Source organism: Saccopteryx leptura, chromosome 2 (genome assembly GCF_036850995.1).
Source record: "Saccopteryx leptura isolate mSacLep1 chromosome 2, mSacLep1_pri_phased_curated, whole genome shotgun sequence".
In the NCBI taxonomy this organism is placed as follows: Eukaryota; Metazoa; Chordata; class Mammalia; order Chiroptera; family Emballonuridae; genus Saccopteryx; species Saccopteryx leptura.
In genome coordinates this window covers 215323340-215351066 of record NC_089504.1, presented here as the reverse complement: position 1 = coordinate 215351066, position 27727 = coordinate 215323340, and the positions used below count along the sequence as shown (strand labels likewise).

Genomic DNA, 27727 nt, shown 5'->3' with positions numbered 1-27727 from the left:
AACTTTGGCTATTAGAAGTAAATTAGAAAAAGGTAAACTTTAGTACCTCACCTGCCACAATTCCTTCTGGAGGATTCAGTGTTAATTCTATAAAATTAAAAAGTAAAACCATAATGAAACAGAATAAATATTATGTTGGCATTTTAACAAAAAACTGTATAAAGTATACAAACTATAAATGACATAGTATATATATTAGCAGATCTATATTCTGTGATTAGTGAATGCCTGCTGCGGTTACCTTTCTGATAAGGACTATGTCAACAGTTCTTTGCACCAGCAAAAAGCGGAATTTTAGAGCTAGAAACCCTTTCATTCAAACAAAGGAAGAAACAAACAAAAAAAGTTAATTATCTTTCCAAAATATTCCTGGCTGGTTATTTTGATTAAAGCCCAAACACAATATATTATTTTCAAACTCAAAAGTATCTGCTATCACACTGAGACAAACTAGATATGTGACCAGCGCTGAGGCTTCAAAACCTTGACTCTGAATCTAGTCCATCAAGCACTGTACAGGCTGGCGGCCAACCTCTGACATCACTGCAAAATCTGAGCCCACAAACGTGATATTCCACAGAGTATCAGACTTCCGCAGTAACAGCAGAAACAGCAGCATTGCTCAGCAATTTATGAGAGTAGTTGGCAAAAAACTTGAGGCCCAGTTCTGCCACTTATAAGCTACCACTAAAGAAATGTACATTTCAATTCCTAATCTTCCAGTCTTTTATGAGAGGCTCCAAAATTAAACTCTCCCAGAGAACAACTAAAAAAGATGAGGAGTGGAATATAAAAAATCACAGGGAAGAAGGGTAGAAACACAGGAGTAAGGAATCAGGCCAAAATGCATGCCCCATTTGGGCCGAGTGCTGGGGGAAATCATTAAAATAGTAAGAAACATGCAAACAGAAGATCAACAAACCCAAAAGTTGGACCTTTGAAAAGACATAAAATTAACAAATCCCTGCTAAATAAACAGGCCTAAGGACTGGAAAAGAAAAAATAAGTTGTCATTATTCACAAATGCTGCATCAATATGCATAGCAAGTCCAAAAGAGCCTAAAGATAAATTATTAGAACAAGTTTGCCAATGCTGCTAAATAGGTCAATATATATAAATGAATTTTATTTCTATATATTAGCAAGTTATGAAAGGAAAATCTAAAAAAAACAATTATGAGAAGCATGTAAAAATAAGTTTTAAAAGATATGCAAGGTTTGTAACAGCTGAACTTATTAAAGGAAAACTATCATACTCATGGGTAAAATACTCAATATTATATAGCTATCAATCCTTTACAAAATGAATCTGTGGGTTCAATGCAACCTCAACCAAAAGTCACAAAAGGTTTTCTTGTTTGAATTTGACAAGACTATTCTAAAGATATATCAAAATGCAAATGACCAAGAATAGCCAAGACACTTCTTAAAAACAAACTGAGAACTCTCTCAACACTTACTCTAAAGCTATAGTATGTAGGGTATGTGATGCTGGCAGAGTTGATAAAATAATGGAACAGTATAGACAGAGCACAACTGGAAACAAATCCATGCACACACAGACCCTCAATTCACTCTGAACAGAACAGAGGGAACGCAGTTTTCCCCACAAATGATGCTAATCTTTAGACCCTCCCCCAAAAACAAAAACTTTCCCCCTATTTCATACTACCAACAACAACAACAAAAAAAAACACCTAAGAAAAAGGGAGAAGAAACATGTGAGATAATATACTGCTCACAAAAATTAGGGGTATTTCAAAATGAATATGAAGCGCTAAAGTATCCCTTAATTTTTCTGAGCAAAATTAAGGGATATTTCAAAATAAATATGAAGTGATAAAGTTCCCCTAGTTTTTGTGAGAATTAAGGAATATTTCAAAATGAATATGAAGCAATAAAATATCCCCTAATTTTGGTGAACAGTGTAAATACACACACACACACACACACACACACACACACACACACACACACCAGTCTCAGTCCCCAACTCCTGTCACAGCGCTCCTGATACTGTAACATTTTGGCTCCCTGAAGACAGGGTAGAAGAACAAGGATACCAGCTTAAGCAAATGAGTATTCCATGACCCTAAATCTTATCATCAAAGGACAATTTAAATATTTCACTACTGCCCTGAAAATATTGTTCTAAATGGTGGTTTAAAAGTTGGCCATGTGTCTCTATTTTGCTATATAATTTTATGAATTGAAAAGTGCAGTTACAATTCTGATCCCAAAAGCATTCAATTCCAGGTGATATTTTTCCTCTTTACATTTGCTTCTTGGTCACATCTGAAGCTTCAGTGCCCCCACTTGGCTAATACGACTAAAACTGGCCAACCACTAATCAAGTATCAATTAACAAATTATCAATTACACTTTCTCTGTCAAGCACTACTGTAGGCAGTGGTGATATAGCGGTGGATGAGACAGAAAACGTCCCCCACCTTCAACGAGCTTCAGTTCTAATGAAGAAAGACAGGTGGTGAATAAGGAAACATAAATAAAATGAATTTCAGATACTGTATAGTGAAGAACAGAACAGAGTGATAGACATACCAAGGTGGTTAAGACAGGCCTTGTTGAGGAAATGATATAGGAGTTCTTTTTTTTTTTTTAATTGCAATACAAAAGACATAACAGAAAATTACCTTCAGGTATACAACAGACTGAGTCAGTATTTGTATATATTACGAAATGGTGACTAAAAATAACTCCAGTTAACCTCTTTATAAATGGAAGTTTGTACCTTTTGACCACCTTTACCCATTTTGTCTACCCTCCATCCCCTACCTATAGCAACCACCAATCTGTTCTCTGTAACTATAAATTCAGTTTTGGGTATAAGATTCCACATGTAAATGAGATCATAGGTATTTTTGTCTTTCTCCAACTGACTTATCTCACTTAGCAGAATGCTCTTCAAGTTCTATTCATGTTGGAGCAAATGGAAAAATTTCCCTCTTGTTATGGCTGAATAATATTCCATTGTATATATACTGTATATTTACAGCAGTATTATTCATAATGGCCAAAAAATGGAAACAACTTAAGTATCTTATCAATAGTAAAAGAAATCAATAAATGGTGGAACATTCATACAATGGAAAAATGAAAGAAAAATGACGCACAGCCAACACACATTATGTTGGTCAAAGGAACTCAGACCTAAACACTATAAACACACTGTATTACACACATACATATACAATACAGACTATACACACAGCAGAGAATACGAAACTACATTTAGATAGATGACATATGTCAACAGGCAGACAAAGCTGAATTACAGAGATTAAGAACGCATTCTTTGGTGGAAAAGCAAAAGCTAAGCAAGGAGGAGGCTCTCTTGTGAGGCAGAGCTGCCTGGAGAGGGGGGCCCACAAGTGGGGTTCTGGAGGACTAGTATCCTTCTCACTTCTCCTGGCTGGTAATGCTCTGAGAACTCCGAGCTGAATATGTCCTTCCTTGTACTTTTGTCAGTTACAGCTCAAGCTAGTAAACAGTTTTAAAAGTTGTTACTGGAAGAGTCCCAACAGGGAAAATGATGCCTTCCGCCAGAGCGGCAACTGTGAAACAGGTAAGGAATGGAGAGTGTTTGTCTCAAACACCAAGAGCATTTAATACTTCAAGTCAGATGAAATCAACTAACAGTGAGACTGAAACCCTTGAATTTGTCAAGACAGACCCTGACTATCTCAGCCTCTCTCTGTATCTCTTCATGATAGTAGACTGGGAGCAGTAAACCCAGGGCCCAACTCACCAGGCTTTATATGACTAGTCAGATGAAATCTCACCTGGTTTTTGTGTCTAAAGTCAAACTGTCTTTTTGTAATAATAATAATAATAATAATAATAATAATAATAACAACACAACAGATTAAGGCAGATGGGTTATAAACTGCTAAGAGGAGGAGGTAGCACAATGTTGATCAGAATGGGAGTAGGGTGCCTAAGAGCAACACAGGGAAATAATTACACCAATTATTTTCATGGAATTTCAAAATTCCATGAGCTTACACCAAAAAGAGCTGGCTTTCTTCTTCAGTTTTGGAGTTCCCCCTTGGAATTTCCCTCTGTGCCACCCTTTTTTTATGAAGAGGCAAAGGGTTTTCTGTGCAGCTGCAGAAGCAGCTCACAGTCAGCAGCCTTCCCACCAGCATTCTTATTCAACAGCGGCATCTACTGGTCAGTACAGAACTACAGTAACTCAGTTTGCCAGATGGAGGAAATGGTCTGTACTACACACACACACATACACACACACAGTTTCATATTTACAGATAAAAACAACTTCAAAAAGAGAAACAAAACCTTAGCCATGTTAGAGACATTTTCAAATACCACTGATTCCTTGACAATGTCAAAATGTTAAAAGCATTTTTTAAAAGTAGCTTAAAAAATAGCTGTCACACAAAATGAAATACAAATTTAGCCAGCAATCCCATGTTTCTGAATCTATCCCACATATATATTGGTAAAAATAAAAAAACATACTTAAAGCTATCCATTTCAGGACTATTTATAATAGCAAAAAACTGGAAACAACCCAAATACTATCCACTAGGGACCAAATTATGGTACATCTACCAAGAGAACACCTGCAGCTGTGAAAAGGAATGATGAACACCTCTATGCACGAGCACAGAATAAACTTTCCAGGACATATTAAATAGAAGTGGAAGAAAGTGTCTCTAAACATTTTAGGGTCCCTAAAGAAGTGATTCTGGTTAAATTAATCCTTTGAGTAGTGAGTTTTTTTCATGCTCGCTGACCTCCAGGAGCGAGGGTTTTTTTAAAAAAATGAAATTAGTTCCAGTTACAGTTTTATTAACTTAAAATCATGTTTGATAATCAATTTATGGAAGCAAGAACATACATTTGCCATTTTTTAATGTTGCCTTACACATTTTTAAAATAAATCAATCGTACTCTGGATGGTCAGGAGGCATGAGGACGTACATGAACATTCGTACTACTCAAAAGGTTAAATGAGGTCACAGGAGTGGGCCCTAATGCAATCTGACTGGCAATCTGACTAAACTCCTTATAAGAAGGAGTTTAGCTGACCTGTGGTGGCGCAGTGGATAAAGCGTCGACTTGGAAATGCTGAGGTTGCCGGTTCAAAACCCTGGGCTTGCCTGGTCAAGGCACATATGGGAGTTGATGCTTCCAGCTCCTCCCCCCTTCTCTCTCTCCCTCTCTCCTCTCTCTCTCTCTCTCTCTCTCTGTCTCTCCCTCTCCTCTCTAAAATGAATAAAAAAAAAAAAAAAAAAGAAGGAGTTTAGGACATGGACACCAAGGGACAATCATATAAGGGCACAGGGAGAAGACAGCTGTCAACAAGCCCAAAAGTGAGAGGCCTCAGGAGAGGCTACATTATATAAAGAATTCTTAAAACTTAAAAAAACCTACCTGACCTGTGGTGGCACAGTGGATAAAGCACCCCATGGCCAGTTGGCTCAGTGGTAGAGCGTCAGCCCGGCGTGTAAGTCCGGTTCAATTCCCGGCCAGGGCACACAGAAGCGCCCATCTGCTTCTCCACTCCTCCCCCTCTCCTTCCTCTCTGTCCCTCTCTTCCCCCTCCCACAGCCAAGGCTCCATTGGAGCAAAGTTGGCCCCTGGGTCGGGCGCTTGCGGGAGACTATCTGACTGCCTCCCTGCTTCTAATTTCGGAAAAATACAAAAACAAAAACAAAAAAAACCCAGCTTTCCTGGTCAAGGCTCATATGAGAAGCAACTACTGAGAGCTGATGCTTCCCACTCCTTCCCCCCTTTCTCTCTCTCTCTTCTTTCTAAGATAAATAAATAAATACTTAAAAACAACAACAAAAAACTAAAGGCTGGTTGAGTGACAACTACACATTGGGAAAATGGGGAAAAAAACCACCCTGCTCCAGAGCACAGTATCTCCTGAAGGTGCCCTGATATCTGCAGTTGCCGTGTAAGGGATGCCTCTTGGTCACCTGGCTCCAGAGGCCAAGGGAGTATGTGTTCACAGTAATACAGGACTGTAATTGATGTCATCCAGAAAAGACTTCATACTGCAGTCTGGCACCCCAATTTTTGCAGATGTTGTCAGGCAACAACTCTACATCACCTGACTCTGGTGGCCAGAGGGGCTTACACTGGTGGGGGGGTCCCTCTGGATTATAACCAACAGCAAATTTACTTAAATAACTACCACCCCCAGAGCACAGCAAGAGGCAATAGACCAAGGAGCCTGGTGTTTCTGTGAAGGAGGCCTATTAGCAAATCATCATGACTGTACCTGAGGGCCAGGCTTCTATCTAACCTGCAATCCTTTCCAGAACCTCCGAAGACAGGTGCTAGCATCACGCTTACTCTCTGCTGAGCTCCAGAGTGCCAGTGTCTCTTGGAGGAGAGTTTTATACACACTTGCTGCCCTGGTTTTTGTGAACGCAAAGGGCTGCCCCTTGATCACATTGCTGTGGTGATGGGAGTGCGTGCGTGTGTGTGTGTGTGGGGGGGGGGACTTGCATTCTTGGGCCCCACAGACTGTGGCAATCAAAGAGATGACTCTTGGCAGGCTACCACCCCCAGTTTTTCTGTGAAGGAAGTTTCTTTGCTTGTCCTGGAGCTTCAACCTGAGGGGCAGGCTTCAGGTTGGCATACATTTAATGACCTGCAGAGGTGCCCTCAAGGAACACAGGCTGTGGACACCATCTTGGCACTCTCCGTCTGCCTTGTTCCAGCTCGCTAGTATCATCCAGAAGAGCTTATATACTTTTCTAGAGCCCCGATCCTTGTCTAGAGCCATGATCTCTATGACTGCTAGCCGAGGGACACCTCCAGATTGCCGGGCTCTGGTGGCCAGCAAGGCTTATACTTGCAGTACCCTAGGACTGGATATATTTGCATACTTTTAAAGCTGCTGCCTGAGGGGCCAACTTATAATCAGCTGGAATTCAGGAGGTGAGACCCTCCCTTTGGGACACTGACAGATCTTGGCACAGCTTGGACAAGCACAAAAATCTGAGAGACAACTAAGAGCTGAGGCAGGACTGAATGACAAGATTCATTCCCTACGTGAGGCCATTCCCCTTCAAAATGGGAGAGGTGGTTGTTTCATCTGCTGTACAGAAACAAACAGGCAAGCAAAATGAAGAAACAGAGAAATATACTGCAAATAAAAGAACAAGATAAAACTTCAAGAAAAAGCTTAGTGAAAGAGAGATAATTAATTAATAATGGGTTCAAAGTGATGATAATAAAGATGTTCACCAAACCAGGAAAAAAAATGGATAAACAAAGTAAGAACTAAAAGAAATGAGAAACAGAAAGTACCAAATAAAAGTTATAGAGCCTGGCCCGTGGTGGCACAGTATATAAATCATCAACCTGAAACACTGAGATTGCTGGTACAAAACCACAGACTTGCGGCCCTGGCCGGTTGGCTCAGTAGTAGAGCGTCGGCCTGGCATCCGGGTTCAATTCCCGGCCAGTGCACACAGGAGAAGCGCCCATCTGCTTCTACACCCCTTCCCCTCTCCTTCCTCTCTGTCTCTCTCTTCCCCTCCTGCAGCCAAGGCTCCACTGGAGCAAAGTTGGCCTGGGCACTGAGGATGGCTTCATGGCCTCTGCCTCAGGTGCTAGAATGGCTCTGGTTGTGGCAGAGCGAAGCCCCGGATGGGCAGAGCATTGCCCCCTGGTGGATCCCGGTCGGGTGCATGCAGGAGTCTGTCTGACTGCCTCCCCGTTTCCAACTTCAGAAAAATACAAAAAAATAAAAAATAAACAAAACCCCAGACTTGCCCAGTCAAGGCACATATGACTGCTCCTCCCCTTTCTTTCTCTCTCCTCTAAAATCAATAAAATCTAAAAAAAAAAAAAAAAAAAAAATCACAGAGCTAAAAACCACAATAACTGAACTCAAAAATATACTAGACGGGTTCAATAGCAGACTAGATTAAGCAAAAGAAAAATCAACTTGATCACAAGGTAGTGGAACTCACCCAATCAAAGCAGAAAAAAAAGAATGAAAAAAAGTAAAGAAAGTTTAAGGGAATTAAGGAAGAAGTAAAACTGTCATTATTTGCTGATGACAAGATACTGTACATAGAAAACCCTAAAAATCTCCGCCAAAACACTACTAGACCTGGTAAATGAATTTGGCAAAAGTAGCATGATATGAAAAAAATATTCAGAAACTAGTGGCATTGTTATATACCAATAATGTTACCTATGGTGGTGCAGTGGATAAAGTGTTGACCTGGAATGCTGAGGTTGCCAGTTCCAAACCCCACATTTGCCCAGACAAGGCACAGAGTATATGAGTTGATGCTTCCCATGCTTTCCCCTTTTCTCTCTCCCCTCTCTCTAAAAATCAATAAATAAAATCTCAAAAAAAAAAAATTCTTGCTTAAGGATCATTCCTGTATTCATCCTGTTTCCAAGATCCATGCATGGTACTCTCTACTGTTCCATTATCTGTATGCCTGTTCTCAAGCCAGTACCAGGCTGTTTTGTTTACAATGGCCTTGTAAACAAATGGCCTTATAGTACAGCTTGACCCCAAGAAGTGTGATACATCACACTTTGTTCTTCGTTTTCAAGATTGCTAAGGCTATTTGGGTTTTTTGATTCCACGTAAATTTTTGGAATATTTATTCTAGATCTGTGAAGTATGCCATTGGTATTTTAATAGTAATTGCACTGAATCAATAGGTTGAGTTGAGTAGTATGGACATTTTAATGATGTTAATTCTTCCTATCCATGAACAAAATATATGCTACTTGTTTGTATTTTCCTCAATTTCTTTTTCAAGGTCTTTTTTTAAGTGAGAGAAGGGGAGGTAGACTCCCGCATGTAAACAGACAGGGTTCCACTCGGCAACCCCCATCTGGAGCAGATGCTCCAAGAGCTATCCTCAGCACCCCGGGCTGACACTCAAACCAACAGAGCTACTGGCTGCAAGAGAGGAAGAGAGAGAGAAAGGGGAGAAGGAGGGGAAGAGAAGCAGGTGGTGGCTTCTCATGTGTGCCTTGACTGGGGATTGAACCTGGACGTCCACACGCCAGACTGATGCTCTATATCCACTGAACCAACTGGCCAGGGCCTTCCTTTTTCAATGTCTTTTAACTTTCCAAATACAAGTCTTTTACCATTACAGGGCCACTGATATGGTTCAGGAAATTGAGCTGCATGCATACTGACCAATCAGGGCCACTGATATGGTTCAGGAAATTGAGCTGCATGCATATTGACCAATCATTTTTATGATTTCATTGTTAGGGTTTTTTTTTTTTCAACTTTCTTCTGAAAGTATCCTCAATGTAATTAAAACAGTAAAAGCTAACATTATGGAGAGCTACCTAACAGGTATCCAGCAAAGCACTAGTCTTTCCAGGTGAGGAAAGTTCAGGGGTTAAGGGCCAACACCAAGATCAGAGTGCTTATAATAAGCAGAAGCAGTGCCTGAACCCAGGTCTGTGGCTCCAGAGGCCCTGCCCGTTCCCAGGAGGGAGCTGCCACCTTGTTTCCACCAGCTATTGTACAATACAGCACCCCAGCACTTGTCCCAAGGGAGCATCCACTGTGAAAACGCAGAATACGGAATGTTCCTACGTTCTCATTCTCCATTTGCTTTCCCCAAATATTAAACATTTCTACTGGCTAAGAAAGTAGTGAAGTTTTCTGAACACTGCCTAGGATGAATGACAGGGTGGCACTGTTCAAAACCTCTGCTCCTTTATTAAAGAGAAAACCGAAAGCTGATGTGCTTATTCTCTCAAATCACTTTTTTTGTTAAACTTCTCTGTAGGCAACTTGGGCTTTCCTACCCTCTCATTGCATGTGGGCGAGGCTGGAATTAGAAGGTTCTCCAAATTACTAAAAGGGTCAAAGACAAAACAAACAACGAACAATGACTGACTGTAACCGTAAGTGTTCACTTTTGCCCTTGTATCCTCGATACAAGTTTAGGGACACATTCTGGAGGAGGGGGCGAGCACAGCGGAGCAGGGCGCCCGGAGACCACTGCGGCTCATTCGCTGCTAACCATGAACAAACCATCAGGCCCGTGGGGTAAGTAAGGAGTCAGCGGTCCGCCCGCAGCTACATTGGGCCCCGCAGTCAGGCCAGGCCTCTCAGAGCAACCGACAAACTGGGGCCCAGGACGGGGGCTGGGGGCCACCATGAGGGACGAAGGGGCGCCACTCCGATTTGAGGCTCGGCGACGGGCGGGCCCCAGACTCACGTTTGTACTCGGCCATCAGCCTCTTGAGCGCCGTCCCCGCCATTGTCTGGGTAACAGCCGTGCCGTCGGACCCAGCCGCCAAGCGCTCGTATCCTCCCGCCCGATACCGGGGCTGCTTCCGGGTCGCTACCGAGGTGCAGAAGCCCTTCCGGGCGCGGGAGACGCCTGCGCGGCGGTGGGCGGGCACCGAAGAGAGAGGGGCGTGCAGAGAGGAGCGGAGCGTGCACTAGGACGAGGATGGGGCGGAGACCGGAGTGTTGCATGGATGGGGTTGGGGCTGCTCTGGCTCCTGTCTGGTCCCGGGGTTGCTAGGCCTTTGGCCGCTTTGTGGGGCTAAAGCCGCTTCCAGCCGCCCCAGTTCCTGTAAGGTCCAGTCTTCCCTAAGATTCCGGGCAGTCGGCTCCGGGACTGGGTGCTTAGTAACCGCCTGTTCGTCACAGTGGCTACAGCAACGTCTGATGGAGAACGGAGGGCGGGGCGGCGGCAGGGCGACCCGGGGGCGAACGCGAGCTGGGCAGACGTCCTTCATAAATGGTATTTTTTAAAGACACCCGGGAGGAGTAGTGGAGAAGGAAGAAGTTGCAGTCAGTGGTGTCCACTGCACGTGGCCGCGACATAACCCCTTGCCGCTAGCCGGGCCCAACTGCAGCCAAAGGAGTCGCTCTAAGGTACTGACTCCCCAACTACTTTCCGACAAGGGTTAGGTTTGAAAAGAGCGGGTGGCTATGATGGTGGGATTATTCTGCCAGAGCGGCCGGAACTCGGTGTGCCCAGGCCCAGCTTCATGTAGGGAGGAACTGAAGGAAGCCCAAGCTGCCGCCAGCCCGCTGACCAGCATGACCCAGGTTCTGAGTAGCAGGCGTTGATATGGGAAGGCCTCCTAAGCAATTACACTCGGGAAGCAAGTTCAGAATGAAATTAATCTTTTGTATCCTTGACAACTAAAGGTCTGAAATAGAAAATATCTCACAGCTGAACCCAGTTTAAGGTAGAACTTTAATATTAACATCTTGCTTCCCCATCTGTGAGCTTGCGCAACAGCATGGTGACACCTGCCCGGTTTTCCTGGCAGGGAGGGTTCCTGAGACCTGGGACTTTCAGTGCTGAAACAGGAAAATACCAGCTGGAACCCAGGTACTAACAGGATAAATAGGGCATATCTCCTCCTGAAGCATCAGTTAACGCGAAGGTCCAGGGAGTTAGATTTGTGAAATATTTTAAAACATTAATACCAAGAGATATTATTCCAAATGCACAATTTGCATAAATTTTAAAAGGCAGCCTTGAGGACATGCCTTGTTCTTTCTTCTACTGACAGTTCTGTGGTTGGAAATTTAAGCAGCACTGCTCTGACATCCCACTTAGCCTCACTCTCCTAACTTAAGGGAGGAGTGCAGGGGCTCCTCTGCGGATGTAACCCCACCACCACCACCACCACCACCACTTCCACTCTCCAGGGCACCGAGCAAATGACTCAGTTCTTGTAACTGCTTGAACCCACCTACTTTGGCTGGTGTAACTGTCCATTTTGCTGGTGCAAAAATGGACATGCTGTGCCCCCGCAACCCTTGACCTTTCAGCTTGTGCTCACCTCACCGGATGGACTAAGGTCGTTTTTCAACCTGGTTTTGTCACAGCAGAGTCCACTGGGAAGTTCTGTCAAATTAGCAGCAGTTCACTCAGCTTCAAAGGGTGAGGAGGTTGTCAAATGCACAGAGGAAACAGTCTGACAGGCACCAAACAAGTTGAGACGCTAGACTGATGTCCATATCCGCTGCTGCCTCCAAAACCCACCCTCTCTTTACATGTGACACCCAGGAGAGGAAATGTCATGATACCAGTTCAGCTTACCCCATGGGAGAGCTCTGGGAGGTGTGAGAGGGTGGATCCCTTTGTGAAACATGCCAGCCCAGCACAGACATCTGCCAGGGGCGCAGGGAGGGGTGTAGGCAGCAGGTGAATACTTTTCAGCAATTAGCATTTAGATCAAAGTCTGAGTGGCTCTGATGGTCATTACAGTGCTGAATTTTGACAGCTGCAACCTCCAAATACAGTATTTAATGCAAGAGACAGAATACCAAACTATATTTACTGTTTACAGTAGTAAAGGACAACAAAGAATATACAAATTGTGAACAAACACAGCTGAGCGCCAGCAGAGACCACATCCACACCCCAACAGCAAAACAAAGGAAAGGCAAGATTCCCAGGCAAGCAAGAGATGATGGTCGAGGTCACTGTCCAGGTGCCAGAACGAGGAAAAGCAGGGCCATCAGGCAGCAGGGGTTCCATACAGAAGGGCAATAGGAGAACTGAAAGGTTAATAGGTACAGGTTTCAAAATGTTTCACAGAAATGAAATCACAGCTAATGTTTAAAAAAGCAGCAGAGCACAGTCCGTGAGAACACAAAGTCGTCCTAGCACGGGGCCCATTTGTAACCACACTTAAGTAGCTCTTTTACACAAAAACATCGCTGCAAAATCAGCAATACTTAATCCTATTTTTATATAGATACCATTATTGTTCATCAGAAACAAAAACTGGAAAAAATCTGAGGCCACAGTACAGCTACCAAGTGAGAAACATGGAACTTTCTATTAACAGAAGGGAATGCCTGCAACTAATACAAAATAATATTGAATGGAAACTGTAATTGAAAAAAAAATTTTTTTTAAAAAAGGAGAAAAGCCCATTTCGGCTGCACCCAGCTTTGCCTCTGTACCATCAGGAGCCCTGCCCAAGGGGACATGAGAAGAACAAAGTGGTCAGGGCTGTGCCGCTGAGGGACTTGGTTATTTTTTTCACCTTTTAAAAAGCATTCCAGTATTCTCCCTTCCGCTTTACCATATTCTCACAAAACTTAAACTTGCAATATTTAACATTTTAAGAAACCTGTGCCTACAAGAAATAATAAGTGGCAGTTTGTCACCCACCTCCAAATGCCCCCAAAACTTGCCCCACAGAAGCACCCCCACTTTGATGACATGAGCGCTCTACATGACAGAATAAGCAGGGGGACTTACTGAATACCTGGGATAAGATCTTCATCTAGACTAAAAGGTAACATTCACACCACGCGCTTTGGGGAAATGTCATAGGAGGGGAAAAGACAAAAATGAAAGCAAAAACAAAGCCCCAACACCTCGCAACTCTTTTTCCTAAACTAACATGACACTGTGGCTGGCCCGGTTTCAGGTAAATATTTCGTCCCTGCAAACAGTCTTGAGTTGCACCCACAGTATGCCAGAGAGGAAAGAAAGTTTGGTGGATGTCCTTAGTTCCTGCAGACTCCTTTGTAATTGGCATGGTCACATGTTCACTCTTCAACAGCAAATGCAAGGACGGTGACAAAGTGGGGCCAGTCCCTCTAGAGGCCACATCCCAAGAGGCAGCCAGAGGCCCGCGAGCCTCCTGTCTGCTGCTGGAACACGTCGATGGTGTCTTCATCCTCCATCTCCAGCTGGCATGGTCACCATGACAGGCACAGGGAGTAAGGGGAAAGTTGTTAGTTTTCCCGCCATCACAGAAACAGAAACTGTTCAACTGAATACACAATGTCCACTGCACTATCTCCCTCACACTGGCACACACCGCCCCATCACATCTATGCTCTGTGGCCCTCCCTCCTAGGTCATATGCAGGGAGAATAGACTTCAGTTGGATTTCCAGTAAGCTACTTATTCACCAACTTTCCCCTTACAAAACTCATAAAAGAATATTCAAAACTAACTGATAGAAAAACTAAGTCTCATTTAAAAAATAAATAAGGATCTAAAATTGTTACTGAAAATTACACAAAATCAGATTCCAATTAGGAACCAGTGAGTGGCTCCAAATCCTGGGGATCAGCAGATGCTATGCACTTCGTAGCAAGTGCAGTGCATGGTGCCTGTGGCTTCCAAAACCAAGTTAGAAAAGAAAACCCATTCAGTAAGAGATCCATTGCTGGCTGCACCCCTGCTTCCCATCCCTCTCCTTCAAGACCAGGCCAGACATGGACAAATGCTCCCTGCCTGCCCCTCTTTCTGATACCACTTGCCCAGATATCAGCCCTGATCTTTGCCCATTCTTGGAACAAAAGAAAGCTTCTGCCAAATCAGAGACTAAGCAGGGCTGGAGGCAGTCATGTTTCCCAGAAACGTTCTCAGAAATGGAAAGAAGTATGTATGGGCTGGCGGGCCCTGTCCTACTACAGACACTACCTGGCCAGGAGCGAGAGTGAAGACAGGAGGAGAATCTTCCAGCCCCCACCCCAGTATAAGCCTCCCAGAAATTCTCTCACAACCAACCACCATCTCAGCAGCAGAACACTTCCTCAACTGGGCAGAAATATGTAGCCCTTCCACAGGAGCCAACCCAAATGATTCTCACTCTGTAAAGGACGAGACTGAGACTCCAACAGAGTTAGTGACCCTGGATCACAAGGTTGTCCAGCTGATGAATGACAAGAATCACAGACTGAACCTCAGCCTCTACCTCTGTCCAAAGTTTTTCACTGTGGAGCCATGTACCACAACATGCTGGGCCAAGACTGAGATTGCTGCTGGGGATGGTGGAGGAGGGATGGAGGAGGTGTGGAGGGAGGATGGGGCACAAGCTTAACAAAAACTATTTCCTGACTGATAATGAAGGGGTACACACTCCTTTCCACCCATACTCCCATGTGCAAATGCTTACAGGACCCTAGGAGTGAGCCAGTAAGTTAGCTATAAATTGACTAATATTGAAAATTCAATGTCCAGACCACCAGTGGGTATGAGTGCATCTGCCCATCTCGCCTGGGCCCACTCTGCTGCACCTCCAGCCTGCCCACTGCTCTGCCAGCCTGGAAGAGGATGTCCGACAGACAGAATCCTTCTCATTTGAAACACTGAACATCTCGGGCCCTGGCCGGTTTGCTCAGTGGTAGACCGTCGGCCTGGCGTGCAGGAGTCCTGGGTTCGATTCCCGGCCAAGGCACACAGGAGAAGCACCCATCTGCTTCTCTACCCCTCCCCCTCTTCTTCCTCTCTCTCTCTCTTCCCCTCCCGCAGCCGAGGCTCCATTGGAGCAAAGTTTGCCCGGGCGCTGGGAATGGCTCTGTGGCCTCTGCCTCAGTCGCTGGAATGGCTCTTGTTGCAACAGAGCGACGCCCCAGATGGGCAGAGCATTGCCCCCTGGTGGGCGTGCCAGGTGGATCCCGGTCGGGCACATGCGGGAGTCTGTCTGACTGCCTGTTTCCAACTTCAGAAAAATACAAAAAAAAATACAAAAAAAAACCCAAAAAACTGAACATCTCAATTAAAAAGTTAAATAAGCTAATAAGAATATTAAAAAAAATAAAAGTATCCCATATTAGCAATAATCAGTAGCTCCTCAACAAAAATATTTCAAACAGCAGTTAGTCAAATGCAAGTCGGAAGCAGCCTCAGTTTGTCAAAGCTACTTTCATATACCTGGGCCGGGGTGTCTGCTTCATTAATTGGCTGTCCATCAAACCTGAATCTAATCTGTCTCATTGATAAGCCCTAAAAAGGAAAGGTAAATATCATTAAATATTTCCAGGTAATGCATTAATTCAAAACCATCAACTATTTACACCAAAATACCAGGATTCTGAATATGCAGACTGATAGTCTAGTAGATTATAAACCTACTGGTGGGCCTACAATGCATTTCATGTTATGCCAACCCCAGCACCTTCAGAAACCACTGTTCTAGCAATTCATAGTTCCAGGCACCCATCCTCACTCACTTCTCTCACGTCCCTCCTGAACCAAGCAGGAATTCTACTCTGCTGGTGCCACCATTTTCCCCCTTTAAAAAATTCTCAGGAACAGGTCAGGTGACAGGAGACGTGTGACAAGACTGCATGAAATTGAGAAGCAGGCTCAATGGCTATGGCCTTGAGAAAGGCAGGAGGGCATTTTCCATCCAAAAGGAGTATGCGCAGCCTTTCTGCATCATGAGGAACACCGGGTACAAAGACATTGCCTTTTAAAAAGCAGCTCTGATGTTACTTGAACAGGTGAGATGGGATTAAAATATGTATCTCTGCTCCTCCTGAAACCCTACTAAAAAGACAAATAAAAGAAAAATAAAAATAGGAGAAGAGATGAGGCAGCAGAAAAAGGGTGTCAGCGATGGCCTGGAAGCTCCAAAGCGCTGGATACTGGAACACAGGATCTAGGTGAGGGTGGGGGCAAGATGACGCAGCCTTCAGAGGCAAGGAGCAGGCACAGCCGGTCTGGGAGATAGAGATGCATCAGGCAGCTGATTGTGGATGATGCCTGAAAGCTCCTATCAGACCCCTAAGTCAGAGCTCCCAAAATCAAGAGGCCAGAAGCTGTGCCTTCCACAGGCAGAGGATGTCCCGGGCTCCACAGGCAGTGAGGAGCAGCAGGCACACCCAAGGCCACCTCCAAGACCCCTCCTCCCATGTGCTACACTCCCAGAGCACAGGCAAGAGTGGGAGGTGCAGGAGTCAACTTCTGGGAAACTTAGTGACTCCCAGGCTGCCTTATCTGGAAAGCCCTCACAAAACCACCAGTCCCGGCATGTTACCCACCCAGCCAAGTGTGGACTTTGTCCACACACCCATGCATGCGGTTTTCCATCAGCTTTTAGTGCTTCAGTCTTAAATATGAGTAGTTAACCAAGAATTAGAGGACATTTAAGGAAAGACTCAAATACATTAGAGGTCAAACCAAAGATGGAGAAACATGGAGGGCAAGGTGGGGGAGGGAAGAATCCAAGGACACTTCACACACAAGCACACACACATGAACACTGACCTGCATGCACGCGCACACACAGGAATTCTTAGGGAGATAGAAAATAACAGTATGTTGCTACTGGGGAAGAAGGAGTCTCAAAGAAAAAGAACTTTTGGAAACTGGAAATCATGAGAGAAATAAGACTGTCCACGTAAAGTTGAGAAAAGCTTCCAAAAAAGAAACCAAAGGTGATGACAAAACTCAATGCAAAACAGGGAAAGTGGTCACAGTAACCATTCTAGAACAGGACCTGCATGATGGACAGGAATTCCAAAAAAAGGCAGCAGAAACCAAAGGGCACAACTATCAAAGAACTAATAGGAGGTACATTTCCTAAACTGAAAGGGCCCGGAGATATGAATGAAAAATTACACACTTCAAAGCATGTGACAGTGAAACTCCGGAACTTGAGAATGAGGTCCCAAAAACGCTCTGAGAAAAACCAAGTTATGTACAAAGGACAGAGAATCAGGATGTCACTGAACTTTTCAAACTAACATCAGAAGCAAGAAGAAAATGATGCAATAACTCCAAAATAAGGAAAATGAATTTCAACCTAGTAATTTATGTACAAATATTCAAGCATGAAGCAAGTCATAAAGAGCAAGTCACTTTTGGGGGGAGTGGGAGGGGTACAAAGAAAACTAGATAGAGGGTGACGGAGGACAATCTCTCTTTGGGTGATGGGTATGCAACAGAACTAAATGACAAGATAACCTGGAAATGTTTTCTTTGAATATATGTACCCTGATTTATTGATGTCACCCCATTAAAATAAAAATTTATAAAAATAAAACAAACAAAAAAAAAGAGCAAGTCACTTTCAGATTGTGGTGCCTCAGATGCTGCATATCATGTGCCCTTTCTTTTTTCTTTTTTTCTTACAGGGACAGAGAGAGAGTCAGAGAGAGGGACAGATAGGGACAGAAAGGAACAGAGAGAGATGAGAAGCATCAATCATCAGTTTTTCGTTGCAACACCTTAGTTGTTCATTGATTGCTTTCTCCTATGTGCCTTGACCGTGGGCCTTCAGCAGACCAAGTAACCCCTTGCTCAAGCCAGCGACCTTGGGTCCAAGCTGGTGAGCTTTGCTCAAACCAGATTAGCCCGCACTCAAGCTGGCGATCTCGAACCTGGGTCTTTTGCATCCCAGTCCAATGCTCTATCCACTACGCCACCACCCGGTCAGGCTCATGTACCCTTTCTGAACAAGAAACTGGAAGACATGCTCCATCAAAACAGAGAGAAAATTAATCCAGAAAATACACAAGAGGGAATAAAAGCAGTTTACAGAATGACCCTGAGGAAGCTCTATGATGACAACCATGCAACCACTCTCAAAAGCAACCTGTCCAGGGCCTGACCTGTGGTGGCACAGTGGATCAAGCATCAACCTGGAATGCTGAGGTCGCCAGTTCAAAACCCTGAGCTTGCCTGGTCAAGGCACATATTGGAGTTGATGCTTCCTGCTCCTCCCCCCTTCTCTCTGTCTCCCTTCTCTAAAATGAATAAATAGAAATAAAAATCTTCAAAAAAAAAGCAGCAACCTGTTCAGGAGGCACAGGTTGAGAAGGGCTCCAGGAGGGAGGATGGGAAAAAGCAAGGACACAAAGAGGTAGCGGTGACCCCCAGTGCCTGCCTACATGGGGGACTGGGCAGCACAGGGGAGAATGTAGGGGTGGGATGCATTAATGATGGACACACAGCCACCAGCATATCAGAAAAATGAGACTTGGACGAGAGGCCGGTGTGCAAGAAGAGTCCACAGTGTGGCCCCATTAGTCGCATTCCCAGGGTCACAACAGAATCCAGTAGATCACAGGGTAACTGACTACAAGGACAAGGGAAGGGGTGTGTAGTGGCAGTGTCAGAGCTGAACCCCCACCTTTCATAGGTGAAAAGAATCTCTAAAATCAAGAAACAGGAATAAGTAGAAGTATATTTACACAAAATGAAAGTGGAAGGGGTCGATGACAGCGGCTGGAGAGCAGGGTTTGAGGGCGGGAAGGAGGAGGGCGGCATAGCTTTTCTATGGTGCTTTTTACAACAAAAATCCCAAGGCAAGAATGACCAAAGCCAGGAACAGAAACAGACTAAGCTTTGTATTTTCAAAGCATCCAGAAGGACCCCTGCCATTGAAAGGAACAGGACTCCTTGGGGGAGAGGCCAGCGCACCCATCACACCCCACAGAAAAGTGCAGGCAAAGCCACTGAGTGAGAGGACTTGAGTGGACAGGACCTACCCCAGGACCAAAGGTGAGTCCAATGGAGCATGAGGAGAGCAAAACAGACACAGAGATGAAGCACAAATGGGTTTGACCCACAAGTTCATGACACTAACAAAATCACAACCAAAAATGCTCAATTTAACTGGTCACTATGGGAGGATATGAGCTCGTTATTTTGGAAACTGGTATGTAAAGGGAAAAAATCCAGTATTTTGTGGAAACCAAACTGTGGTGAGGGCTGTGTCCGCATAGCATGTTCCAGCTCCACAGGAAGAAGCGATGGCACTGCACATTAGTTCCCAGTCTGGAACCTCAGAGGAGGCCGCATGCACACTGATCCTGACAGCAGATGCGCTGTCACACTCCGCCCCCAGAGGCAGAGGCAGAGGCAGCATTCTTCCCAGCCTGCTGGGACAGCAGGAGCTGATGTGTGCAAAATGGAGATGAAGAGGGTTGAAGAGAGATGGCCACCTCAGAACGTGCACACTTGTGCACAGACACACATACAATATATGCACACACACAAATATGTATGAACATGAGCAGGCACACACCAAAGCAAGTGCACACATATACACAGCAATGCACATATGTGTAGACATACACACACATACACACGCATGCACACTTGAACCCTGAACAGCTGGACAGGCAGTGCTGGCAGTCACACCCAGCCACTGGCACACCTGCCGCTCACAGTAGGCCTTCATCAGCTTGCTCAGCGGGGTGTGTCTCTTGATCTTGAACTGGACCACAGAGCCGTCCTGCCCAGCCACTTTCAGGTTGATGTGGTCGTTCTCTGTCTTTACTCCCTCCTGCAAAAGACAAGAAGACACTGGGCCTCAATACCATGTCCCAAAATAGCCACTTTTAAATGTCAAGTTTTAGTTAATTACTGAAGTTTTTTTTAAGTCATTAAAAGCAACCTAATTCTTAAAATTCTCTTGCAATCCAAAGTCACTCATGTGATGGTTTTATTTTTAGAAAGAATTTTATTTTAACGTCTACTCATGAAGCATCCATGTGTAAGAAAACATAATGCAAATCTATAGCATTCACAGATTGGTAAATCAAGGAAAAAAACCTGTTTAATGCAGAAAAGACTGACAGTCCATGTCTGCCACAGATTACTCTGAAGCCAGAGGGAAATCACAGGACGCTCATCCTCTGGTGGCACCATTTGTGCAGCAGCTTCCACCTTCTTGCTGCGACATCCACAGAGGGGAACCAGCTGTCCCTCATGTAGTTCCATCAGCCCTATCTGATCGGGGACACTCACAGTACCTTTTCTTTACAGAATTCCCGGCTCACAGCTCCTGAGCAATCACATATGGAAAGGATGCCAAAAATCTGTGTCCTGGAGCAGCTCAGGCTGAGAAGAATTTCCTAAGAACCAGAGTGACACGCCTACAAGGGTGATGCACCCATGAGGTTCTGCAGACACAGTGCCACCTCATTTATCTGGCACTGCTGGGGAATGAAGGCATTAACTTTGAACAAAATGATAAAACTGACTCAATTTTAAAATAAAGATCTTATGGAACACAAAGTTATTCACTATTTTCTCTGACACACACGCATGCTTTTCTCACTGATGTGTCTGTCAGTGCATTTGTAGGAAAGGTGACCATATCTGCTCTCCTTCCCTCCCTGCTGGAAGAGCTGGGGCCCTTGTTCCCCTCGCCACTGCCACTGTGTCTCCAGCTCTACTAACAGAGGGGACTGGAGGACAGGCAGCAAATCCTGCACTCTGGCTCGAGACTTTGAATGGGGGTGCAGCTCAGTCCAGGGAGCTCGGAGTGGCCCGAGAAATGGTCCAGGAGATAAGACTTCAGCAAGGCACTCAAAGGAAGTCATGCTGGGTTGTGCTTACCACACTGCAGCCTTGGGCGGCAGCTAGGCCAGGCACCGCTCACAACCCTCTCTCTTCATGTGGACGCCAGTGTGGCCAAACCAAGTGACCCAAGAGGGGGTGTGCTCAGGAACCTGAGGCCAGGATGGACTGGGGATGCCCTCCAGGAGCACCTCCTTCATTCTCCAGAGATTAAGGATGTATTTGCTTTTTTTTTCCATATAAAGGTTTTATTTTGAAATAATTTTACATTTATAGAAAAGTTGCAAAACAGAGATGGAGGTCCTTACACTTCTCGTCTGTCTCCCCAGTGTTAGTATCCACAGTATGTATCACACCTAAGAAACCAATGTGGGCACATCACTAGCAGTGAAACTCTAAGCTCTGTTGCTATTTCACCAGTTTTTCCATTAATGTCCTTTTTCAGTTTCAGGATCCAATCCAGGGTACACATTGTGCTTATATTTTTTCAATTTTTTATTGTGTTAAGAAACACATCACACAGCTTGACCAGACGGTGGCGCAGTGGATAGAGCATCAGACTGGGAAGCAGAGGACCCAGGTTCAAAACCCCAAGGTCGGCCTGACCTGTGGTGGCGCAGTCGATAAAGCATCGACCTGGAAATGCTGAGGTTGCCGGTTCGAAACCCTGGGCTTGCCTGGTCAAGGTACATATGGGAGTTGATGCTTCCAGCTCCTCCCCCTTTTCTCTCTGTCTCTCTCTCCTCTCTCTCCCTCTCTGTCTCTCTCTCCTCTCTAAAAAATAAAAATAAAAAAAAAATAATAATAAATTTGAAAAAAAAAAAAAAAAAAAACAACCCAAGGTCACCAGCTTGGGTGCGGGCTCATCTGGTTTGAGCAAGGCTCACCAGCTTGAGCACAAGTTCGCTGGCTTGAGAAAGGGGTCACTCAGTCTGCTGCAGCGTCCCCCGCCCCCAGTCAAGGCACATATGAGAAAGCAATCAATGAACAACTAAGGTGCTGCAATGAAAACTTGATGCTTCTCATCTCTCTTCCTTCCTGTCTGTCTGTCCCTATCTGTTCCTTTCTCTGATGCTCTGTCACAAAAAAACAAAACAAAACCACGTAACACAAAATTTACCATTTTAACCACTTTCAGTAGTATTAAATACTTTCATGACGTGTACAACCATCACCACCATCCATCTCCAGAACTCTTTTCATCTTGTAAAATGAAACTCTGTCCCCATTAAACACTAACTCCTCTCCCCAAATCTCTGGAATCTACCCTTCTACTTCTATCTCTGAATTTGACGACTCTAAGTCCCTCATATAAGTGGAATCATACAGTACTGTATTTGTCTTTTTGTGACTGGCTTATTTAATTTAGCATAATATCTTCAAGGCTCATCCACGTCAGTGTGTCAGAATTTCTTTCCTTTTTAAGGCTAATATACCATTGTATGGACAGACCACATTTTGTCTACTCATACATCGATGGACACTGGATTGCTTCCACATTTTAGCTATCATGAATAATGCTGCAATGAACATGAGTGTACAAGTATCTCTTGAGACCTGCTTTTAATTATTTTGAGTAGCTACCCAGAAGTGGGATTGCTGGGTCATATGGTAGTTCTATATTAATTTTTTTGTGGAACCGCCACACTTTTCCCAACTGCTGCACCATTTTACATTCCAACCAATAGTAACAAGGGTTCCAACTGTTCCACATCCTCATCACTTGTTATTTTCTGCTTTTTTGGTAACTGTCCTAATGGATGTGAAGTCTTGATTTGCATTTCCCCAGTGGTTGATGACGTTAAGCATCTTTTCATGTCCTTACTGACCATTTGTATATCTTCTTTTGAGAAATGTCTACTCAAGTCCTTCTCCCCTTTTTTTGAATGGAGTTGTTTTGCAGTTGTTGAGTTTCAGTTCTCTATATATTCTAAATATTAACCCTTTATTATATATATGGATTTGCCTATATCTTCTCTCCTTCTGTAGGTTGCCTTTTTACTGTCCATATTATCCTTTGATGCACTTTTTTTTTTTAATTTTCACCAAGTCCAGTTTGTCTGTTTCTACTCTTGTTGCCTATGCCTGTGAAATCGTATTCAAGAAATCACTGTCATACTCAATGCTGTAAAGCTTTTGTCTTATTTCCTCCAAAGAATTTTATTGGTTTAGGTCTTACATTTAGGTCCTCAATTGATTTTGAGTTAATTTTTGTATGTGGTGTAAAGGGTCCAACTTAGTAATTCTTCTGCATGTGGACAGAGGATACATTTGTTTTTATAATGAAAAAAATATGGATGTGTTAAAAAAAAACAGTTGCAGGGACCAAAACACAACAGAAACAGAAACACAGACACAGGGTAGCAGCTGCAGACCAGGCACAGGAAGGCAACGGGACTGGGCAGAAGGCCTCACCACCATGACAGGGGCACCAGTTCCCCTGGTGGGCTAATGTAACCAGGAAATCTGCACAGGAGGAATGCTAAGAACGATGGCCTGTACCAGACCCCTGAGGAATTCCTAATAAACAAGGAGTAAAAGAAAAAAACACTAAAAAACGACGACCACAATTCACTGCAGTCAGTTTCCTCCCTCAGCAATGCAGGGGAGCAAGAAGCTGTCTTCCCAGTCAACTCACAAAGTTTTCCTTCCACCATCATGATAGCCTGAGAGTGCACCTCCTGCCCTCCTGGCCAGGCCCAGAGCAAAGAGGGCTCCTCGAGGCACCAAGGGCATTGCACACCATTTGGTCATTTTGGACATGGTTCAAACACATTTATTCAACTGAAAGGACCATGGAAGTTGAACAGTGAGAGAGTTAAGTTTAAACCCCCTGGAAAAATGAATATTGTGTGTATTTCACTGTATTTAAATTTCAGTAAGAGGAAGCCACCCAGAAAACAAACAAAGGCATTTATGTTTGGCCAAATGACAAGCTGGGAGGAATGATATAAAAGGATGAGGTGGAACCAAAATGTACAAAACAAAGCAGCTCCAACCAAATCTGGAGAGAAGAGGTGTGTCTGGAGTGGACCTTTACTCAAAGCAGGGTAGGGAGGGGCTGGCTTCCACACCAGACCATGTAGAGGGCTGCAATCTCCAGTACCAGGCTGGTAGCAAAGGAAGCCTGTGTGCAAAGCATTCAACTCAACAGTAGATCTCCTCCCTCTTGGTCAAAGAGACAAACCCCAGGCCCTGACCTATTAGCTCAGTTGGTTAGAATGTCATCCCGAAACACCAAGCTTGTGGGTTCAATACCCGATCAGGGCACACATGGGAAGCAACCAATTAATGTTCCACAACAAAGTGGAACACCAAATGAATGCTCTATCTCTCTAAAATCAATCAAAAAAACAAAACAAAAACCAGTGCAGGCCCAAAGCTTTGGAAACCTGTTTTTTCTTTAAATTTTTTCCATTGATTGAGAGAGAGAGAAAGAGAGAGAGAAGCATCAACTCATGGTTCCACTTAATTGCCTCATCTAGTTGTATACTCATTGACTGCTTTTCCTATGTACCCTGTCCAGGGATCAAACCTGCGACGTGCTGGGATGACATTTTATCCACTGAGAACCCAGTCAGGGCCTTTGGAAACCTGTTTTTAGTAAGAGTAGTTAACACAACAGCTATGGACCTTCCCAAGGACTGATAACCAACTCCCCCTAGAGTAGCAATTTTCAACTTGTGTGTGGCAAGAATTTTTAAAACATGCAATATCTGGCTAGTCAGGAACCTTCCCCTTAGACTGACAACAACCAACACAATAGCTGTCAGTGTGAATGAATCAAAATTATACTTTTTCTGTCAGATCAGCAATAAATATATTTTTGGGTGTGCCCCAGAATTTTAGTAATTAGTTTACATGTACCATGAGATGAAAAAGGTTGAAAGTCGCTGCTCAGGACCACAGACCAGAGAGCGCCATGGGGACCAGTGGGGACAGAAATGGCGAAGATGGGCGCACACCACAGGACGTGGTGGCAGAACAGTGGGCGCATGCTGGAGGGTGGGCAGGACAGGCTGTATAGTAAAGGTCTCCAGCGCGTGCAGACAGGCCAGGAAGCACACAGCGCCAGACTGATCACAGATGTGATTCCAGAAGTGAGAAGCTCCCTGGGAAAGGGCCTCCCATGACAAAGAAGATTCTAGAGGTGGGTGGTTCTAGAGAGGGGCCATAGGGGGGGCGTTTCTCCATACTATATGGGGTGACAGTATCGGTGACCTCGCAACGAGGGTCCGAGAGGAAAGGGGGTTTCTCGATTGGATAGAAGGGATGTAGGTGGACGAGACCCCGGCGGAAGATTCCCTGGAGGGAGAGTCTGGATGCGGGCAGAGGGATCCTGGAGATAGTGTCTCCAGACGGGTAATGGGTGGCAGTGGCGGGTGATCAGGGCGAGGCGGGACCCAACTAGGGGTCACCCTGCACTACCTCTGAGTTCCGCGTAGGCCCCGCCCCCCACCTAGGTCAGCCCGAGGTGGGGCTTCACGTTAGGCAGTTCGCTGCCTGATGGGGGACAGGGCCCGCCCGGGCTGCCCCGCAGCCCGCGGAGGACTCGCCGTGGGGACCAAAAGGGCGTAGCTGTAAGGCGGCGTGCGAAGAGTTGGGGCGGAGCCTGGACGAGAGGAGAAGAGGAGTAACCTGGGCCGTAGGGGCGGAGCCTGAGCGGAGAGCGGCCAAGGCCTCGGTGGGGCGGAGTCTAAGCGAAGGGCGGGCCGTGGGGGCGGAGCCTGGGCATAGGGCGGGGCGGGAAGCGGGAGGGGGAGGGGAGCCAAACGGCGCTACTGCGGGGGGAGGGGCGGGAAGCCAGGGCGCAGGAGGCCCAGCCGACACCGCTGTTCCTTGGCCGTGGAGGCCGCGCTGAGCCGTGCAGGTCGCTCAAAGCGCGGCGGGGACAGACGGGAGCGGCGTGGGCGAGGGTCGACCGCGGGGACTGGCCCGTGCCCACCCGCCCTTACCTTGGGCTTCTCTTCGGACATGGCTGCGAGCGGTGGCGAGGTGGAAGGGCCGCGGCGGAGAATTAGGCAGCGCGGGAGCGGGCGAATCACGCTCTCTGCCCGCCGCTCTCCCGCCGCAACTGCTCGCGGGGCCGCGCTTTGCCCCCCAAATCCCGACGCGCCAGTTGGCCAGTGCGAGGTCACGTGGTGCGCGCGCGTGCACGACGCGCGCGCCCGGGCGTCGAGCGCGCGCCCAGTTGGGCCGAGGTTCCCGGCGGTTGGGAATGCGTCACGGCGCGGGGCGGGTCCCCTAACCATCTCGGCGCCTGAACACCCGGGGGCGCTCAGGACATCGCGGGGCGAGGGTAGGACGCGCTGAGACCGCGGAGACGCTCAGGGCATCCAGGCTGGGGTCGTTCCGGACATCGGGGCGGGGCGTAGGGACGGGAGTAGATCACAAAGAGCTGGGCTGTGAGGCTGGGCCAGGTGCAGCGCCAGGAGTCGAGACTAGTGCATTACCTTAGGGTCTGCCTCAGTGCCCTAGTCCACAGACTTGGTCCTTCACCTACTTGAGCTCAGACAGCCAAGCTTAGGCGCCCTACTCATTTCCTGCGTGAGAGTGCGTTTCTCCAAGGAAAAAGGAAAATAAGGCCAGTCCGCTGAACCACCTCCAGTGGTCACAGAGGACGTGGGTGAGCCAGGTGCCTACTGGAAAAGGTGCCTTCACCCAGGTGCCAAATGTCAGATCATGAAGAACTGCGGGTGAACCAAGAAGACAGGCCAGGGCTAACCCCTCCATTGGTTCCATCCACCAACACATTGCATTTGTTCATTTTGAAGCCCATACGCAGAGCTGCAGGTGGACAGAGGCATAAACAAGGATCAGAGATGTAGAATGTCTTTCTCTGTCCAATTCTTACTCTGAACGTAGCCAGGCTTCCCTCTGACCCTTCCTCTTGTTTTGTCTAGTCCCCATCTGAGGCTTCTGAAGCTGGCAAGTGGAAGCTGAGCACCTGGGGGATGTGGTGCAATCCGTGCAGGATATACTCTTTTGACCATTTTGCTAATGTTTCTGGAGTGCCAGATGCTAGTACTCTGCACCTGATCTTTACAGCAACCCATTTCACAGGTGAGGCTAGTGAGTGCTAGGAAATTTAATTCCATACCTGAGGTCCCAGAGTTTGTAAGGGCACTGGGATTTGAAAGCTGGCAGTCAGTCGGTGAGATTGACCAGTGTGCCCTACTGCATCTCTAGACCCCACCAAGGTGGATGGGCCAAACGGTGCTCAGTTGAACACTGGAAACATGCAAGAGAATGGGGGTCACAGTCAGTGCATCCTTTCAGTACTTTGAGACACACATTCTTAGAAATCCCTGGCTCTTCCTGTCCTCCCTGTTTGTAATCCTAATGCCCTCAGATGAAATGAACTAATATGGCAAACATTTATCTATCACTCAGAGTGTGCCAAGCATGGTACCAAGTTCACTCATCCCACTCAAGCCCCACAAAACTGAAGCAGAGCACTCTTGTGATCCCTATTTTGCCAATTAGGAAACTAAAGCTTAAGGGGGAGGGTGGACTGCACAGGAACAGGCAGCTAGGAAATACCAGGTTCTGGATTTGAACCCAAGCAATGGAATTATTTCCACCCTGTCAGTAAAACCCAGACAACTGGATTCCACTCATTTCCCATTAATATCCCAAAGCCATAGGGACAAAGTTTTCATGGACTCTAATTTCACAAACTA

The 27727-nt window shown here is 45.7% G+C and overlaps 2 protein-coding genes across 3 annotated transcripts in view; both read right to left on the bottom strand.

The window, feature by feature from the left end:
- Positions 1–10362, bottom strand: part of UBE2G2 (ubiquitin conjugating enzyme E2 G2) — a 30361-nt gene extending 19999 nt beyond the window's left edge. Inside the window, exons 1-2 of the mRNA XM_066370029.1 lie at positions 10227–10362; positions 52–87 (exon numbers count right to left, since the gene is read on the bottom strand). Of these exons, the coding sequence (XP_066226126.1) occupies positions 52–87; positions 10227–10269 (79 nt within the window). The 5' untranslated portion in view covers positions 10270–10362. The remainder of the gene's footprint in view (positions 1–51; positions 88–10226) is intronic.
- A 1933-nt stretch (positions 10363–12295) lies between these two features.
- SUMO3 (small ubiquitin like modifier 3) lies at positions 12296–26201 on the bottom strand. Of its 2 annotated transcripts, XM_066370026.1 has the most exons (4): positions 26000–26178; positions 19897–20025; positions 15663–15734; positions 12296–13687 (listed from the first exon to the last, which is right to left on the bottom strand). In XM_066370026.1, exons 1-4 carry the CDS (start codon positions 26018–26020, stop codon positions 13595–13597), a joined length of 315 nt encoding a protein of 104 aa, XP_066226123.1. In that variant the 5' UTR covers positions 26021–26178; the 3' UTR covers positions 12296–13594. The 2 variants fall into 2 exon arrangements, with proteins under 2 accessions (XP_066226123.1, XP_066226124.1); XM_066370027.1 differs by lacking the exon at positions 15663–15734 and having other exon boundaries at positions 26000–26201.
- Positions 26202–27727: the final 1526 nt, after the last annotated feature.